Below are 19,954 nucleotides of genomic sequence, written 5' to 3' on the forward strand. Positions count from 1 at the left end.
CAGACCAAACTTCGATATGATGGTATTGAGTGGAAATCAAATGCAATATCGCCATAAAATTTCTAAAATTAACAGTATCGGAAAGAATAAGACGGGTTGGCGGGTTAACCCGGGGGTTAGGCGGTCTAACCCGTTTACCAACGCGTCCTAAAATCAGCAACCCTAATCTGGCTTGTTTAGGGAACATGTTATGACGGGTCGGGTTAGGATTGACCCGCGGGTTTTGACCCTAATTGACAGGTCTAGTTTAACCGTACTTATTGCCATGCTTGAAAGCACGTATGAATGAACAGGTAGTACGCGTTAGAGTACTGCTCGGTCAAACTCACAAGCGTTGCTATCTCAAGCTTGTTTGTCAAGTTTAGTTGATCAAAACTATATGTTGATTTGTCGTATACTTATAGCTATGTCTCGTATTAGGATAGAAGTGTGTAGTTGAGCATTAAACTTCACGACTTTCACCAATTGAAGAAGAAGATCAACTGAAGAGCTTGGAGGAACTTCGTCGACGAAAGGTATATTTCGTATTGATCAGATAATCATTTGAAAATTACTTGAAGCTATTTGTATCTGTAAGATTACCAGTGTTTTATTCTAGGGGAATCAAGTGCACAGAGTCTTGCGAGATTCAATAGGCGTTGCGAACACGACTGTACAATCGGTGTGAGACTTGGTTAGAGCTCAACTACATTCCAGTTCGAAGTTAACTTGTAGTAGGCTAGAGTCTGTAGAGGCTTAATACATTGTGATTTTCAAGTCTGGACTAGGTCCTGGGGTTTTTCTGCATTTGCGGTTTCCTCGTTAACAAAATTTCTGGTGTCTGTGTTATTTCTTTTCCGCATTATATTTTCGTTATATAATTGATATATCACAGGTTTTGCATTGTTCATTCATATTCGATAAATCCGACCTTGTTTATTCTTCAAACCAAGTTTCAAATCTATCAGTTCAACATGACCTTTTTTGTTGATCAAATAGTCAACACACTATGTTCTTAGATCCGGTAATATCTCACTGGAAAACAAGAAAGTGTTTCATTCCGGAAACTGATTTTTATTTTGAAGTTTCCTTCCTAAATATACTTGAGTGTATCCAATATAATCTTTCTCTTAATATATGGCTTTGTTTTGTGCGAAAATATGTCAACAGAAATATTATGTTCTAGCATTCGCAATCATAGCCTTTTGGTACTGCATTTGGATCAAAATACTCAGCTCGAGTATCAAAACATATCTTCACGACAAACATATATTCCGGTCTAAACATATCTTTTGTTAGATCGCATCTAGGATCAAAATACTCAGCTCGAGTTTTCATGAGCTGATATATCCTTCAAGCATGGTATTCCATCAATAATTTTTTTTTTTAGTTTCTTGTCAATTTTCACGGAAAGATCCTTGTTTCAATACCATGAAATGATATTCTCCATTTTCGTCTTACCAAATATGGTAACTATCTGTTGAAATATTTTCCTTATCTCTAAAAATCAAACCAGTATACTTTCTTTCCGGATATATTTCATTCCTTAGTTTTAGTCATTTGAATTGGTCATTCAATCTATGATATATTTATCATTTCCGGAATACTTTCCGCAGGAAATCTTATCTCTTGTTCGGATAAGATTTTCCTTTTACAAAAATAATGCTATTCCGTTTTCCGGGTATCGTTCTACTTAAAACCACGAATATTCTCATATCTATTCTTGGTGGCGTGTTGCTAATATACAGGTCCATAAAATCTATTGTTCAGAGGTTCGGAGATATTAACAGTGTGAATAACAAAGATTCATTAAGGTTTACTCTTCTGGTACATGAGTGGACATAACTATTCAATGGTTCACGGTGATTAAGGCGTTAAAAGATTTAGCCAATATTCATGGAGTGTGAAGGGTGAAGATTGCGAAGTGTGAAGTTTATTCATTAGCTAGATATTTGACTTGTCTAGAAAACTACCTAAATTACACAAGATCATTTTATTTTTGGCAAATTAACTGATCTTCATCGATATTTTGTGTTGTTTGATCTCCATCAATCTTCTGATAACTTGAGTCTTGATCAATTCATCTTGACTTTGACTTCAATTTGAATTTAATATGGTCTTCACTTCACGTGCCTGACCACACGTTTACTTGATTTATTCTTTACTCCATCATACAGTTTCCTCGGTCATTTTCTGCACCTCGACTACTTGTTTGTACGTGCTATATATATATATATATATATATATATACTAATACCCTCCCTCAAGTTGAACACATATAAAAACGTAGTGTGCAACTTGAACAGTTGAAGAAAACTTGTGACAAACAATCTGCACTTCACCTTCGAACACGACACTTGATCTTCGGTTGCAGTGCTTGAAAGTTGAAACAAACTATATATAACGCGATAACACTGCAGAATATACAGGAAAACTGGCTTGACTTGGCTAATTAAGTTTGGTGAAGGTCTACGATCCATACACTCAACTTTTGAGAACCAACTTGCTTGGCCAATGAATTTGGTTAGTTTAACCATAAGAAAAACTTCATGTTGTATCGACATTGAGAAATATCGGTAGACGTCTAAGAGACTTTTTAAATGAAAAAGATTCTCCTAAAGGAAAATATTGCAGAAAATTGTGGGAAATCGTAATTATTATTGTATTTTATGATATAAAGATCTCACCAAGAATGACAATTAAACAAATTCACCACTTTTAACGTCATTAAATATAAGGATATATTTTATGTGGTAAAGATACAAAAAAAATCCGTAATAAAGATGGAAAATATTTTGTATTGATTCTCGAAAAAAACAGAAAATATTTTCAAGATAACCTGCAAACAAGAGATTTTCGTCCTTAAATGTAAGGAGATATTTTTATTTCATAAAAATACGGTATGACGTGAAATAATCCTAAATATATACCACAAATATGGAATTATTTTTAGTTATAGTTTGTAATAATCATAAAAATATACCACTAAGATGAAAATATTTTTGGAAGTATATACTTTTCGCATAATATCCGCAAAATATTTCAGAAAAGAAAATAGTATTGGAAATATCATAAATGAATATCTTTGGTTACAAAGATACTTTAGAAAGTAAGTCAATTTCCAAAATATGATATACGAAAATTAAAATACTTCCGAAATTGATAGTCAGATAATAAATGATAACATTGATCTTTGATATTGAAGACAATAATATTCCAAGAACACATGTGATAAGTTGATGATTATACTTAAACGAATCAGGATTAGGAAATTTTGTTTGGACGATAAAAAAAACCCATAACAATGTCAGACAAGAACTTTGTTACATATATTTGATCAAAAAATATTGATGTTCAATTTAAAATGGAATTATTATTGAACATTAAAATAGAATGCAGAAGCGATTGGATCGAGAGCCTCATTGCACTGATACCATCTTAATTTTTGATATGTATATCAAACTCAAGATGGATATCATTGGTATTAGACAGATAATAAAATCAAATCAATGATAAAACAAAACAATCAAGAAGAAACAAATCTACATACCAAAACAATAATTGAGACGATGTTTAACGTGGTTCGGTCAACTCGACCTACGTCCACAAACGACCCGTAGAGCGAATAATAATATTGATCATCAGAACATTCTGAGATGATTAACAACTACATTGAGACTCTAAATTTATAGAGTATGAATAATTAATATAGGATATTATATTATTATCTAGAATATATATCCTAATTAACTAAAATATGAATACCAGGAAATTAGCTATATATTTGATTTGTCTAGAAAACTACCTAAATTACATAAGATCATTTTATTTTTGGAAACTTAACTGATCTCCGTCAATCTTTTGTGTTGTTTGATCTCCGTCGATCTTCTGATAACTTGAGTGTTGGTCACTTCATCTTGACTTTGACTCTAGTTTGAATTTGATATGGTCTCCATTTCATGTGCCTGACTACATGGTCACTTGATCTTCTCTTTGTCCCTACGGTCTTCATGATCACTTGGAATTCTTGTATACATGTTATATTCTAATATTTAATCATTTTATTCTTTTTTTTCTCTTCCTATTTTCCTCTTCCCCAATGCTTTAATTCCTCCTAATCCTTCTGGTAACAACTTCGATCTTGAAAGAGACCCATCAATCCTTCAATATATGATCAAAATCAACCAAGGAACTCCTCAAACCGAAGTAAAATTAGTAGTCGACCTCGGTGGAAAGTTACCCTGGTTTGGGTGCCTTAAAGGATATAAGGCACTGCTAGCCTTATAATAATGCATGCAACATTTACATAAGAAATCCAGTAACACGATATGTCGGGAGAGGTGACCTCATCTCAGATCTTATGGATGTTACATATAATTTTAACCTTGAAGTCATCTAGACGGTTACTTCACTTCGCAAGTTCGCATTTGGTTGTGCGCATTCTAGTAATTTATTTACTAGACTGTCTAAAGATTCTAAAGGAGTAACTGGTCTTGGACGTTCATCTTCTCTTTCCTTAGTTCCACAAGCTGCAATTACATTTCGATTTTCTCGCATATTTCAAGATCAAGATTAGGGTTCGTGTAGCCAAATCCTAAAAACGTTTAGCACGTCGATTTTTTTCAGTTCATATTTTCCGTTTTTTTCTTATTTTCTTTCTCTCTTGTTTAATATGGTTCGTTTCTTGAATGAAACCTTCTATTCTTCCTGTTAGAGCATAGCTCGGTTGAACCCACCAAGCGTTGGTATGTCAAGTTTGGTTGTCATATTTTAGTGGATCAAAACTCATGTTAAGAGTCGCTTGATTATGTACTAGAGTCAACTTCGTATAGGTTAGCTTGAAAGTATTATGATATGAGACATTACAAGTATTGCGAAGTCTTGAAGATGTGAAGAAGCAAGGAGCTACAACGACAACAATCATCCTTCCACTTGAGGTTAGTGATATTTGACTTGAACTGTTTCATTCCCTAACGTATCTTTCAAGTCGTGCATATTGAAAACAAAACCGCGAAGCATATTTGAACTCTAGATAGACATAGTATTAAGGAATACAATACGAGGTTTATTGCTTAACCATTAAACTTTGTAGATAAGACATCGCCATAATCATTTGAATGCTATTGTGATTATGTATGGGTATGAGGTGAGGATTTCATCCTAGGGGAACAACATTTTACATGTGTTCTAAGAAGTAAGTTCATAAACTTGTTTGTGAACCGAAAAGGAAATTTCCAGGTGTTATTGGTTTTGTTATTCATTGCTTATCTTATGAACAACCAATATGTGTGATTGAGTATAATCGCTCATAACTTGTTTGTGTTCTTGGTAGAACTATTCACAAAGGCCTGACTTATGTATTGGCATGAATTTTATTAGTGAAACCGATCTTAAGTAATCACCTGAGATGGTATGATCGGTATATGTTTTGTCTGACCAAATTTGGGAAAGGGGAACCGGTCCTTGTAAGAGGTACAGTACATCACAAAGGGGAACCGATCCTTGTATGAGGTGCAGTGAGGTTTATAGAAGAAAGGGAAACCGATCCTATGAACATGTGCAACAAGTTTTTAGGCAAATGGGAACCGATCCTATGGACATGTGCAACACATATAAGTTAGATATCATATATATATGTGGGGATCCGATCCTAGTACCTAGTCAACCGAATTTTGGAAAGTTAGTGTGACTATGCACAGTACTCATATGGAGGTAGAACCGAAGCTTGTTTTGGTAGAACCGTTAAACCCATGATTGTGATTGAATGTTTGTTTGATCAATCGCATAGTTCTTGAAAGTAAGATGAACCAATTCTAAACTTGTTTGGAAGTGTGGCAAATCGGTTTCAAGGTTGTAAGTGTGAAAGAGAACTTACAAAGTAAGGATGTCGACATACTTTGAACACGTGCTGTGAATGTTTATTTCTTTGATTGTTCAAAGTTATTCCTTAATAGCTAAAGGAAGAAAATCCCAAGATCGAAACATAAGTAAGTTAAGAGTATTTTAATTAAGGTTCTTAATTTCATTTTGTAGGGAAATACAAGAATTAGTAACGTGCATTTACTAATTAGATTTTCCGAGAGATTTCGATCATTATTTTTGGACAAAGCATTTCCAGGAATTATGGAAACCGAATTTGTGCTTTAATGAATATCTTGAGAATATTTTCGGTTTTGGAAATTCCATGGTGTCCAAACTTACTTGTCTATAAATACTTGAAGTTTTCCTTTCTAGAAAACTAATCCTTCGTAACAACATACTTACTCTTTGTTGTTGTTACTGGTGTAGCCGCCTATTCAGAGAGGAGAGTAACCTAATTAGGCGAAATCTCTTACGGCCGCTCAGTTTAAATTCTTCTTTGGGATTGAGAAGCTCTAGCGTGTACCGTTAGTGGGAAACTAGATAATTGTAGTTTATCTTTTGTTTTCATTTATTTTATTGACTAACGGTGGTTGAAATCTGATTGCACCTAGTTTGTTTATGCTTGATAATCTTCTCTTCTGATATAAGATTCATTCAAACTAGTTCAGAGTTTCGACAAGGATCTTTAGACTGTTGTTAGTGCTAAATACGATCTTGTGATAATCTACTGTTAACAGACTCCGTTCTGGGCATTATTGATCACAAGAGATTCAAGAGATTCAAGTGACTGTGTGCAGGTTTATATTGAAGATCTAAGAAGATTTGAATACGAAGAAGATATTGAATATTTCTGATTTGTGGGTTCATAATCTTTGGTGTGCACAATACTTGTTTCGGTAAAAGAAGATCCAATTAATAATCGGTTTATCCTTGTGGTAGATTGGATTGATTAATTGAGTAGATCGGCATCAACACATTTCTTTGGATTAAGAGTGTTGTTGGCTTAATCTTAAACGTTTACTTCGGTAATTTAACATAAGATAGATCTAAGGACCTGACGAAGTTTATGTTAAGATAAACGGAAGAGCCTTTGTCAAACTAATATCACTTGGTTGAAGAGAGTTGATACCAAACAGATTTGTTGTTTCTTTACTGTTTGGAATACGAACCAAAGGAATTGATCCAAGTACGTGACTTATTTATAAGTTGGAGGCGTGGGAATACAGATGGAACTAGGTGAACTATAGGTTTAGTTGCTTGGTATCAACTATACGAAGTTGGTGTAATTTTGTGTAGCAGCTTAATCCTGAGAGTATTTAATTATGGACAAGGTCCCGGGGTTTTTCTGCATTTGCGGTTTCCTCGTTAACAAAATCTTGTTATGTCATTTACTTTATATTTCCACATTATAATTGTTTTATTATAATTAAAGTAAATTACACAAATGTTAATTCCGATTTACTTGATAAGTGAATCCTATTGTGTTTGTTTAAGTCCGAACCTTTTTATCAAGTAACATACTTCGTTGTTGTATTGTCTCGATATCGTATCCATAGATGATCACACGAAGTGTGAACCGATTAGTTGTATTGTCTCGACTTAGTCCATAGACAATCACTTTCAGAGAAATGACTTATAGGTAGGAAATTTTTTAGCTTGAGGTATATTTGGGTACCCTCGCCTTTTCAATTGGTATCAGAGCAGGCAAACACGAAAAGATCTAACAATCTGTGTTTGGTGAGATCCAACCTATAAGAATGAACTCGAGTTCTCATGAATCGACTTCAATTAACGTACCGCCAAGATTTGACGGAACAAACTATCTATGGTGGAAATCTTCTATGAGATCTTTTCTTCAATCACGAGACTTCAATACTTGGCTATTAGTCGTCGACGGTTATATTCGTCCAAAGATAGAAAATTCGGAAACTGAGTTTAAACGCTTAGTAGATTTTTCGAACGAAGAAAAAGCACTTGCAAAGCAGAATTCATATGGTTTGAATGCTATTATTCATGTTGTAAGTCGTGATTTACAACATCATGTGTCAACATGTCAAACTTCGAAAGAAGCTTGGGATAATCTTTAGATCGTATTCGAAGGAAATTCATCAGAGAAAGAAGCTAGATTTCAAACTCTCAATTCCGATTGGGAAAACCTTCGAATGGATGACAACGATACTTTTGAAGAGTTTCATATTAAACTATCTGAGATAATTAATGCCTCTTTCTCGTTAGGAAAGACTATTTCTGAAAAAGATATAATATGCAAGATTCTCAGATTGTTGCCATCTAGATACGATTCTAAGAAGCATGCAATCATAGAAGCAAACGATCTTTCAACTCTCTCACGAAGCACACTCGTTGGTAAGTTAAAGATCTTTGATCATTAATCACAGTCTATTCAAAGTAAAGGAATAGCTTTTAAAGCTGCAAGAATTTCGAAAGCTCCAACGGAAAGGAACAGACAGATGGATGATTCAGATGAACAGATTGCAGAAAATTATGATGATGAAATTGAACAATCATTGTCATTAACTACTATACAGTTTCGAGATCTCTTAAAGATAAGAAACAAGAGATTCGTCAAGGATACTTATCGATCTTCTCGTCCACATGATCGAGTTCCTGTGAAAAAGGATCATGAAGAAGATGATGAATATCAGCCGCAGTGCTTCAAGTGTAAAGGTTTTGGTCATATTGCTAAATACTTTCCCAATCTTAAGAAATACACTGGAAGCAACACATTGGCTGTGACTCCAGATGAGACCTCTGATTCATACGATTCTGAAGAAGAAGAAACAACTAATAGTGCATTAGTTGTCAATTTAATTTCTTCCTACTCCATTAGTGATTTACCCATTTTAAGAATGGACATGTCTTCCGATGTTATTAAATCACCTAATGGTAAAGGGAAAAATAAGAAAAGATGCAAAAACTGTCTCAAAAATAGAATTGCTAAGAGTTGCATATGCAATTCCAGTCAATCCCAAGATACTTCGTTAGTTCGAGGTAACAAAAGGAGATCTTTTCATACTATACTAGATCAAGAACACTCTGGTTGTTCAAAATTCCATAATGAGAGAAAATCTCATACTAATGCCACTTGATAGGTATTAGAATTCTTTCCTCACCATGTGTGCCAAATCTTTGAGTGAGGAAGAAGAAAAATCAAGGCACTTTTGTGTAGGATATATAGTATTTGAAGATATTTGATATATTCATATTTTTAGGAATATTATATTTTCGGTAGTATGAAAAATATAAAAAAATTCTTCTCCTATTTTGATCATTCCTTGTTCGAACTATGGGTCTGGATCAAATGGTTTCTCTGGAGAAGATGCAAGATCAAAAAGATTATCTTAAGACTAAGTCTGGATTGTCTCTTGATATTAAGGGAAAAATTAGAAAGGAGATTGACTTAGCAAGAAGGAAAGAGAGAATACTCTGAAGAAAGATCAGTGTATTGAGGCATTGGCACACTTTTGTATTCAATCAAAGACAGAATTATATGCTCTTGCAGAATCCTTCACGAAAATTTCTCATCTGCAAGAGATTCTGGTCAAGCAACAAGGTTTCCTACTTGAAGAAATTTAAAAGATGAAGAGTAGTAATCCACCTTTATTCAGTTCTGATATGAAGGACTAGGTTGCAAGAGAAAAAATAGACATCAAATTTTGATTTCTTTCAATGATTCTATTAGTCTATTATGAATAAAACTATTATGAATAAAATTATTTGATTGGTAATTTTTCTTATGATAGTTTTCCGTATACATAGTCTGTGCTTGAATGCTTTTATCTTATTGCTATGTATGTTTATGGGATGTTTTATTTCGGTTTTACTACCTTAATATTCGATCTCATATATTGTGAACCCTTGTGGTTAGGGTGACTTTTTGGTATAGCAGGAGTAAGTTCTAACCCATGTTGGTAGGCTTTATCAAAGAATCATGAGGGGTTCTGGTAGAAACAATATGTGAAAAAGTCACAATATGTTGAATCGGTTTTGGTTTAGCATAAAAGCATATGTGTTTCGACGGTTTTAAACTTTTGCTTGCAATTGTTAAAACCGATTTTCAACCTTTCTCTGGTAAAGGTTGGTTGTTGTTATTCTTTTGTTTTTGCATAAGGATGACAACATGATGATATTTCGATATCAGTTCTCCTTGGACGAAGATGCAATCGTATTGGATAAGTGGATGCGAAATTTGAGGTAACAATCTTGTTAGTTAATTGTTTTCATGTTTAAGAAAAGCCTGAGTTTATATTATATATATTTATTGCTTTTTCTTAACAAAATTTCGGTTCAATTGATATTTATTTCATGATGTGTGTGTGGTGTGTGTGATTCAATTGGTTCCGGTTAATAAAAACTATTTTTATCTTGCTTTATTGTGCGGTATCAATTGTTTAGGCTTAAAAATTTCGGTGCAATTACGGTGCTTTTAATGTCTATGTTGTTTCAATTGCTTCCGGTTGAGGTGAATAATTATGCAAGTTGATTTATGTTGGTTTGTATGAATTATTTATGGTTTAACAAAATAAAAGTTTACGGGATGAGTTGTTTAGTCCAATTCAATTCCAGATAAGATAAACTAAGTTAATTTTGATCTTAGTTAGACTTATCGAAGTGAGGTTTCAGTTATTCAAGTCTAATCGAATGCCTTAACGAGAAATGCTAGTTAACTAACCTAGTACTTGTCTTGTTTAAAATTGAAAGGTATAAGTTTATGGATAATTAGAACCTGATGAGAAAAATAGAGTCATCTTTATTTTGGTCTTATCAAATTAAGCGGTTGCTTTCGAACAATCAGTTTAACAAAGGGACTAAGGTGCTTAGTTGAGTTTTGTTTTGCTAAACTAAATTGGAAAAATTATTTCGGACAATTGTTTCCTTGGTAACATATCAAAATAAAACTACTTGTAGTTTCGATTTTGATATTGGTTATCAGAACATGATGTGTGGATCGTGCCTAACTCTACAGGTTGCAAGTCTATTTTGAGATTTGTGAGATTCTTTTCGTGTTGTCCTTTATTTTTCGTTTCTTTGTCATTTTGTGAAAAAAAGGGGGAGAAATATATGGAGTAAACAAGTGATATTGGCATTGATTTTATATTGATTGGTATCGCTAAGGAAAAGAACATTGGTGCTTAAACGTTTTGTATAAACGAAAGAGTGAAAGCACAGACTAAGGGGGAGTAACATGTCATATGAATTGGTATAACAAAGACGTGCGGATTGAATATCTACCTATCTTCCTTAGGGGGAGTATTTGCTTTGTTATTATAATGTCAACAACGAAATTTTCAAGGATTGAATGTAAGCATTTTACTGTGCTGTTGAATTCGGGAATCATGCGTATGTGTAATGAATTCTTGTAATTTGTTTATCCATATGATGTAAGAGTTTTGTCACTAAAATTGACAAAGGGGGAGATTGTTAGAGCGTAGCTCGGTTGAACCCACCAAGCGTTGGTATGTCAAGTTTGGTTGTCATATTTTAGTGAATCAAAACTCATGTTAAGAGTCTCTTGATTATGTACTAGAGTCAACTTCGTGTAGGTTAGCTTGAAAGTATTATGATATGAGACATTAAAAGTATTGCGAAGTCTTGAAGACGTGAAGAAGCAAGGAGCTACAACGACAACAATCATCCTTCCACTTGAGGTTAGTGATATTTGACTTGAACTGTTTCATTCCCTAACGTATCTTTCAAGTCGTGCATATTGAAAACAAAAATGCGAAGCATATTTGAACTCTAGATAAACATAGTATTAAGGAATACAATACGAGGTTTATTGCTTAACCATTAAACTTTGTAGATAAGACATCGCCATAATCATTTGAATGCTATTGTGATTATGTATGGGTATGAGGTGAGGATTTCATCCTAGGAGAACAACGTTTTACATGTGTTCTAAGGAAGTAAGTTCATAAACTTGTTTGTGAACCGAAAAGGAAATTGCCAGGTGTTATTGGTTTTGTTATTCATTGCTTGTCTTATGAACAACCAATATGTGTGATTGAGTATAACCGCTCACAACTTGTTTGTGTTCTTGGTAGAACTATTCACAAAGGCCTGACTTATGTATTGGTATGACTTTTATTAGTGAAACCGATCTTAAGTAATCACCTGATATGGTATGATCGGGTATATGTTTTGTCTGACCAAATTTGGGAAAGGGGAACCGATCCTAGTAAGAGGTGCAGTACATCACAAAGGGAAACCGATCCTTGATGGAGTGCAGCGAAGTTAATAACAGAAAGGGGAACCGATCCTATGAACATGTGCAACACGTTTTTAGGCAAAGGGGAACCAATCCTATGGACATGTGCAACACATATAAGTTAGATACCATATATATGTGGGGAACCGATCCTATTACCTAGTCAAACGAATTTTGGAAAGCTAGTGTGATTATGCACGGTACTCACATGGAGGTAGAACGGATACTTGTTTTGGTAGAACCGTTAAACCCATGATTGTGATTGAATGTTTGTTTGATCAAACATATAGTTCTTGAAAGTCAGATGAACCAATCCTAAACTTGTGTTGGAAGTATGGAAAATCGGTTTCAAGGTTGTAAGTGTGAAAGAGAACTTACAAAGTAAGGATGTCGACATACTTTGAACACGTGTTGTGAATGTTTATTTCTTTAATTGTTCAAAGTTATTCTTTAATAGCTAAAGGAAGAAAATCCCAGGATCGAAACATAAGTAAGTTAAGAATCTTTTAATTAAGGTTATTAATTTCATTTTGTAGGGACATACAAGAATTAGTAATGTGCATTTACTAATTAGATTTTTCGAGAGATTTTCGTTATTTTTGGACAGAGCATTTCGAGGAATTATGGAAACCGAATTTGTGCTTTAGTGAATACCTTGAGAATATTTTAGGTTTTGGAAATTCCTTGGTTTATTTTTGGACAGAGCATTTCCAGGAATTATGGAAACCGAATTTGTGCTTTAGTGAATACCTTGAGAATATTTTCGGTTTTGGAAATTCCTTGGTGTCCAAACTTCCTTGTCTATAAATACTTGAAGTTTGCCTTTCTAGCAAAATAATCCTTCATAACAATAGACTTTATCTTTGTTGTTGTTATTGGTGTAGCCGCCTATTTGGAGAGGAGAGTAACCTAATTAGGCGAAATCTCTTACGACCGCTCAGTTTAAAGTCTTCTTTGGGATTGAGAAGCTCTAGCGTGTACCGTTGGTGGTAAACTAGATAATTGCGGTTTATATTTTGTTTTCATTGATTTGATTGACTAACAGTGGTTGAAATCTGATTGCACCTAGTTTGTTTATGCTTGAGAATCTTCTCTTTTGATATAAGATTCACTCAAAGTATTTCAGAGTTTCGACAGGGATCTTTAAACCGTTGTTAGTGCTAAAGACGATCTTGTGATAATCCATTGTTAACAGACTCCATTATGTGCGTGATTGATTACAAGAGATTCAAGTGATTGTGTGCAGGTTTATATTTAAGATCTAAGAAGAGTTGAAGACGAAGAAGATATTGAAGATTTCTGATTTGTGGGTTCATAATCTTTGGTGTGCACAATACTTGTTTCGGGTAAAAGAGGATCCAATTAATAATCGGTTTATCCTTGTGGTAGATTGGATTGATTAATTGAGTATATCGGCATCAACACAATTATTTGGATTAAGAGTGTTGTTGGCTTAATCTTAAACGATTACTTCGGTAATTGAACATAAGATAGATCTAAGGACCCGACAAAGGAGTTTATGTTAAGATAAACGGAAGAGCCTTTGTCCAACTCATACCACTTGGTTGAAGAGAGTTGATACCAAACAGATTTGTTGTTTCTTTACTATTTGGAATACGAACCAAAGGAATTGATCCAAGTACGTGACTTATTTATAAGTTGGAGGCGAGGGAATACAGACGGAACTAGGTGAACTATAGGTTTAGTTGCTTGGTCTCAACTATACGAAGTTGGTGTAATTTTGTGTAGCGGCTTAATCCATAGAGTATTCAATTCTGGACAAGGTCCCGGGGTTTTTCTGTATTTGCGGTTTCCTCGTTAACAAAATCTTGTTGTGTCATTTACTTTATATTTCCACATTATAATTGTTTTATTATAATTCAAGTAAATTACACAAACGTTAATTCCTATTTACTTGATAAGTGAATCATATTGTGTTTGGTTAAGTCCGAACCTTTTTATCAAGTAACATACTTCGTTGTTGTATTGTCTCGATCTCGTATCCATAGACGATCACACGAAGTGTGAAACGATTAATTGTATTATCTCGACTCAGTCCATAGACAATCACTTTCGGAGAAAAGACTTATAGGTAGGAAAAGTTTTAGCTTGAGGTATATTTGGGTACCCTCGCCTTTTCACTTCCAATCCTTCGACTAAAAAAAGTATATGAGAGAACTAATTTGGTATATTCGACAGAATTGATTTGTAACATATAATGAGAAATCGAGATTGGAAGATAATATTTTATCTAGTGTGTCAGTTGTCACAGATTGCAAAGGTATTGCTGACTTTATCAATAAGAACATACCTTCGAAAGCTAAGAAAAAATTAAAGAAGTTGAAGCGATTCTGGATACACTTCCACAATCTAAGGTAACATACATCAGTAAAGAACACAATTCGCCGGCGGATACTCTATCCAAGGATGCATGAATAAGAGTCATCATATATCTTTGCATCTTAGGGGAATTTTTTTTTAGTAAACCATGTATATTGTCTAATATTTTTGATAAAGATGACATTGTAAACTTATTGTATTATATTGATTGATTAATGAAATATAACATTTCTATGAAAAAAAAAGAAAAAGAAAAGAGAAATCGAGACAATTCAGGAAAGACGTGCAATGCAATGTGGTCTCACGGTCTCACTCTGGCCAGATAAGACTAACTCTTAGTGTGTTAACTGATTAAATAATTTTTGGTGTTTTATGGAGGAAAATGCTATCCTTACTGACCCAAAATCCCGACGGAAATCCCCACTGAAACAGATTGCTGGAACCCACTTTCGCCATTGATAATCACAGTGCTAGGAGCGCATTTGTGTAACATCCGAGCACCTGTCGGGATCTTTTGCGAGAGAGAAACTCTGTAGGTGTAGCACTTCCGTTTTATGGATGGTTATAAACTTCTGGCATATGAGATGCTTTCAAGGTGTTTCAGTTTATTGACACTTGTATTGGTAACTTATGTGGTAGAGTGTAGATAGCCACAAGAATTGGTTAGTATTTTTTTTTTGATCGATCAAAGAGAATAGATTAAAATGCACACAAGCCGTGTGCCGGCAAATACAACTGACAATGAGCTAAATCCCACAAGAACAACGAAAAAACTAAAGCAAAGATATTTCTAAGAATACAAAGAATGTCAACAGAAGAAGACACAACTTGTTGGACAAGAATCAAAGAGCAACTAGCTAACTGCAATGAGGACCGAGGTGGAAATTCCAAACCCCATGAAGATCCAAACTCCAAGAGTTTATTTGCCGAGACTTCCATAGGAGCTTTAGACTTGGGAAGTTTTTTCTTTTTTAAACGAGGAGTACCATCAGGGAGCATACCTGTACCTTTGGGTTTGATACTCAATTTCATTCCGATTCCTATAATTGGCTTGGAAGATGATGTCCTTGCGATGCTTACCCTGAATCTTCCAAAACCAAGTCGGAAGAGGCTACCTCCCCTTCTTCTTCTTCTTCGAGACCATGAAACCTATTATGGGATTCAAAACCAGGAGGAATGGCGGGATCAGTAGATGAGGTGCTTGCACCTTCCACAATGGGTTGAACTCTAGGAGTCTGTACGTGATTTTCTTTTTTCTTTTTGCCGGCGCCTTTCTTTCTTTTATAAGAGAACAACTCACCGAGAACCTTTTATAAGAGAACAACTCAACAACCCTCTCACCATTCGCACACAAATCATTCTCACAAGGCAGCATACAAGACTCATTAGCTTCTTCGTTGCTTACACTTTCAATCCCAGTTGATTTAGGAACATCCTCCCCTTTACCACTAGAGCAATCTTCTGGCTTACCATCTGTCTCTATACTAGCCATATTAGCCTATCCATTGGGATTCCTTGATGGGCAGCTTACCTCCCTAGCAACAAAATGATGACAGTCGACCCCTTTTACTGCCGCCTCAAAGCCTAAATTTACCTCGTTAACTTCCTTATGAGGTTCCAGCTCATCTACATGAATGATCTTCCTAGTATTCACATCATTAGAACTCTGTAAATTCTTAGGAGCTCTAGGAACCCCATATTTTCTATCACTTTTCCCATTGTTTGCAAGATTTCTAGAACACTTCCCAGTTGTGTGACTGAAAGTAGTGCAGTTCTTGCAAGGAGAGGGTCTCCATGAGTACTCCACTGGGATTTTGAAATCAACTCCATCAATAATGATGGGAATAAAGTCTGGATATTCGAATTCAGCCTCTATTTCCACACATACTCTTGCATATCTTATACGTGATCTATCCAAAGTATGCTTATCAGCAAGGAGAGGCGTCCCTAAGCCACTTGCAATCATGCTAATACCATTCTCATTCCATAAATGAATAGGAATTTTTCGTAGATTTGCCCAAATCGGGACTGATTTCACTTCCTCAATTGATTGCTCTAGGAGCAAATGCCATGGGCGCACTATGAATAGCTTCTGTGAGATATAAAAAGAACCAAACTCTAGGCTGTATTCCTATCTTCTTCAGTATTAAACTCAAAAATGAATAAACCCTCATCATGAATTGTCATTTTCAATCCCCCCTTGGGTTTCCATAAATCTAAGACAACATCTTTGACATTAACAAAAGACAAACGATTTCCCAAGAAATTCCCCAGAAGGAGTTTTTCACAAAAATTAATTTCACTGACAAAATCAGCTGAGGAGAAGACGGGGGTTTTCTTACCATTAATGATGTCTGGTTTGTGATCAGGTAAAACCCTTGAAACGGAGGCATCTCTTCTACCCAAAGCCTGGGGAAACAGTGAGTACCAATCCCTAATCTTCGCAGGAGATTTATCTGTCAAAACCCCTTGGGTTTTTGAGATTTTCTTATCCCTGATAGATTCCAATGGAGGAAAATCGTCTGCAACATTAGAAAATCCAGATGGATTACTGCTCTTGGATGAGTTTTCCTTCAGGTTATTGTTCTTAGATGATTGAAAAATGGGATGAACAACGCCATCCATGATGAGCACGAGAAGAAATTTTGCCCTAAAAAATCGCCTGTAAATCACCTTGACACGTCATCAGACTCTCTCTCACTACTATCTTCAATTGGTTAGTATTTTAAGTAGCGGTTTAAGGATAACATGTGGTGTTTGCATTAACAATGAACATGGTCCTCTCTTTGTTATCCCATTTTCCAGCTTTATTTACAACAACTACCATGTATTGTTTGCATTAACAGCTTGATTTTGGCAATTTGCTTGTCTTACTTGCTAACAATTTTCCTTTATCAGATCCATATTACTGCTAGCTTTCAATGATAACAACTTTAAAGAGTAAGATCCTGTTTGGTATAGTTTTCAAAAACAGTTTTCTGTTTTTAAAAACAGAGAAAACAGAAAACAGGAGAAAACGCGTTTGGTAAGGACATTTTCAGAAAATGTTTTCTATTTTTCTGTTTTTAAAAACAAAAAAATGAAAACAATAAATTATTGTTTTCTCTTTTTTTCTTTTCTTTATTCTTTTCTTCTTTTCAGAACAAAGTAAGAGATGGGGAATGACTGCAAGTGAGTCATGGCTAATATCATTATCTCTTAGACGAATCTTTACATTTGATCCGATTTAGTTGGTTTTCCTTGTTTTCAAAAACAGTTTACCAAACAATTTTTAGAAAATGAAAACAAGGAAAAAAAGGGTATGTTTTGAAAACAGTGGAAAACTATTTTTGAAAACTGTTTTTCAAAACTGTACCAAACAGGCCCTAAATGTTCTATTTCGTTTTATTCTTATTTTTAACTTGGAGTTATCCACAGTCCGTTGATAGAGAACGTCAAGTGGATACACGCCGTTGGTATCATAGGTGATTTTGGCTGGACTTACCTCCTGCATGATTATGACTGACTAGATGGGCATCAACATGTTTCAGACTGTATAGTTCATTTCCTGGGAATATAAACAGGTAAATAGCATAGCGTAGCTGAAGTCTGAATCCATTGTCTAGTGCAACGGAGACTTGTGCATCTCTTTCATTTAAGAAGGTAATCTCACATGCATTTCTCAAATGATACTGCACAAAATCTCTTTTTGGACACTCAAATGGCACAATTTGATTGATATTGATATTTAAAATCTGAATTCAAAATTCCATCACAAGAGCATATTATCAGACAGTTCACTGAGTTTAAAGTCCCAATCCATATGGTACCCAAGAGCATTTAATGGTCAGCTGCAGCATTGCATATGGGTAGTTCTAGACAGACAGAACCCCCGAAAAACAACCCAAAACTGTCACCCCCTTACTGAAAACACTACGATTTGGGTTATTTAGTTGGGGAGGTTTGTCAAGAATTTTTGGTTGCATATAGTAGAATCAAAAGTCTGAAAAATGAGGTACAAACATTGGTTATTTAATCTGACACGCAATAACAAAGGCATCATCATGGCAAGAGTACTACATGCTTCTTGATTGCAGTGAGTTATAAAGTTCGAACCTTATGCACGAAAACAGAAAATTGAATCCAAAATGATCATAATTTCAAATTCTCATCATGCACATCTTCTTCTTATGAATGTTCTCATGGTTCTTCCGGTTTTTACTATGAGTTGCAGTAGTACTAGTTCAGTGACACCCTTGGAGAATAACGATATCGACCAACCTCGCGCAATATTTGTTTTTGGAGATTCCTTGGTTGATCCTGGTAACAATAACAACATTAGTGGTACAGTTTTATGGGTCGTTTTACAAACGGAAGAACAATAATTGACATCATAGGTAAGACATAATTTGTTATTTCTGGGTTTCTTTGTAACATGAATTCGATTAAACAATCATCCGTTGATGTATCATGCAGGAGAAGAGTTGGGAGTCAAAGATTATATTCCTCCTTACATGGATCCAACAACCGTTGGAGATGTCGTTCTTCGTGGAGTCAATTATGCTTCTGGTGGGGCTGGAATTCTTAACGACACTGGCGCTGGAATTCTTAACGACACTGGACCAACCAAGCAAGGATCGGATACCGCTGATGGCCGGGACGGAACAGCGGCTCGAAGCCTGGGCGGCTGTCCCGAACTGGACATCACCGGTCGGGCGGGATGTACGGGGTGGGGGTGTTATCGGGGAAGCGGAGTATAAAAAACGAGAAGGAAAGCCGAACTATCGGCATCGAGAAGGGTCGAGCGAAGAGTGTTCCCCTTGGCAACAAGGACGCTTAGGCGGTCTGGCCACGCTGGCGAGACATCAAATGTCTGCAGCACTCACGGTCTAAACGGTGCGATTAGCTCACGTCCAAAACCACACAACGCGAACAAAGGGAATAAAGGGTCATTTTCACTGGCGCTATCTTTGTATGTTCATAAGCTTTATTATACGCGTATACATGCACGTTCTCCAGCTAGTATTGATTAATTAAATTTGAGCAATATTGTACAGGGTAATCGGTTTAACATGGATGCACAGCTCCATAACTTTGCGAATCCTAGGAACTATATAATCTCGAATATCAGTGGTGTCGGTTCCAAGAAACTTATTGAAAATGCTCTATTCATTAGAGTAATGGGTTCCAATGATTTCATTGACAACTACTTCACTCCGATTGTTTCAATACCTAAGCAAAAGTTTGTTTCCCCGGAAATGTTTGTTGATTCAATGATCTCAAAATTCAGACTTCAACTAACAGTAAGATGAGTTACTCGATCTCTTTCTTTTTGACGTTCACTCATACATCTGATACGCATTTTCATGGTCATTAATCATTATATGTAGAGAATGTATGAAATGGATGCAAGAAAGATTGCTGTTGCAAATGTTGGACCGGTTGGTTGCATTCCGATAGAAAGAGCTTTGTATACAACCGGTGATTCTTGCAGAAGTGCCATGAATGATGCAGCAATGTTGTTCAACAAGAAATTGAAGAGCCTACTCGTGGAGTTGAACGCGAATC

The 19,954-nt window shown here is 35.3% G+C and overlaps 1 protein-coding gene across 1 annotated transcript; it reads left to right on the forward strand.

Moving 5' to 3' along the window:
• Positions 1-18,534: 18,534 nt before the first annotated feature.
• Positions 18,535-19,698, forward strand: LOC113272573 (GDSL esterase/lipase At4g16230-like). Its single transcript, XM_026522387.1, has 3 exons — positions 18,535-18,730; positions 18,863-19,140; positions 19,444-19,698. The coding sequence occupies exons 1-3, from the start codon at positions 18,535-18,537 to the stop codon at positions 19,696-19,698; spliced, it is 729 nt and encodes a 242-aa protein (XP_026378172.1).
• Positions 19,699-19,954: the final 256 nt, after the last annotated feature.

This window comes from Papaver somniferum, chromosome 4 (assembly GCF_003573695.1).
Source record: "Papaver somniferum cultivar HN1 chromosome 4, ASM357369v1, whole genome shotgun sequence".
Taxonomy (NCBI): domain Eukaryota; kingdom Viridiplantae; phylum Streptophyta; class Magnoliopsida; order Ranunculales; family Papaveraceae; genus Papaver; species Papaver somniferum.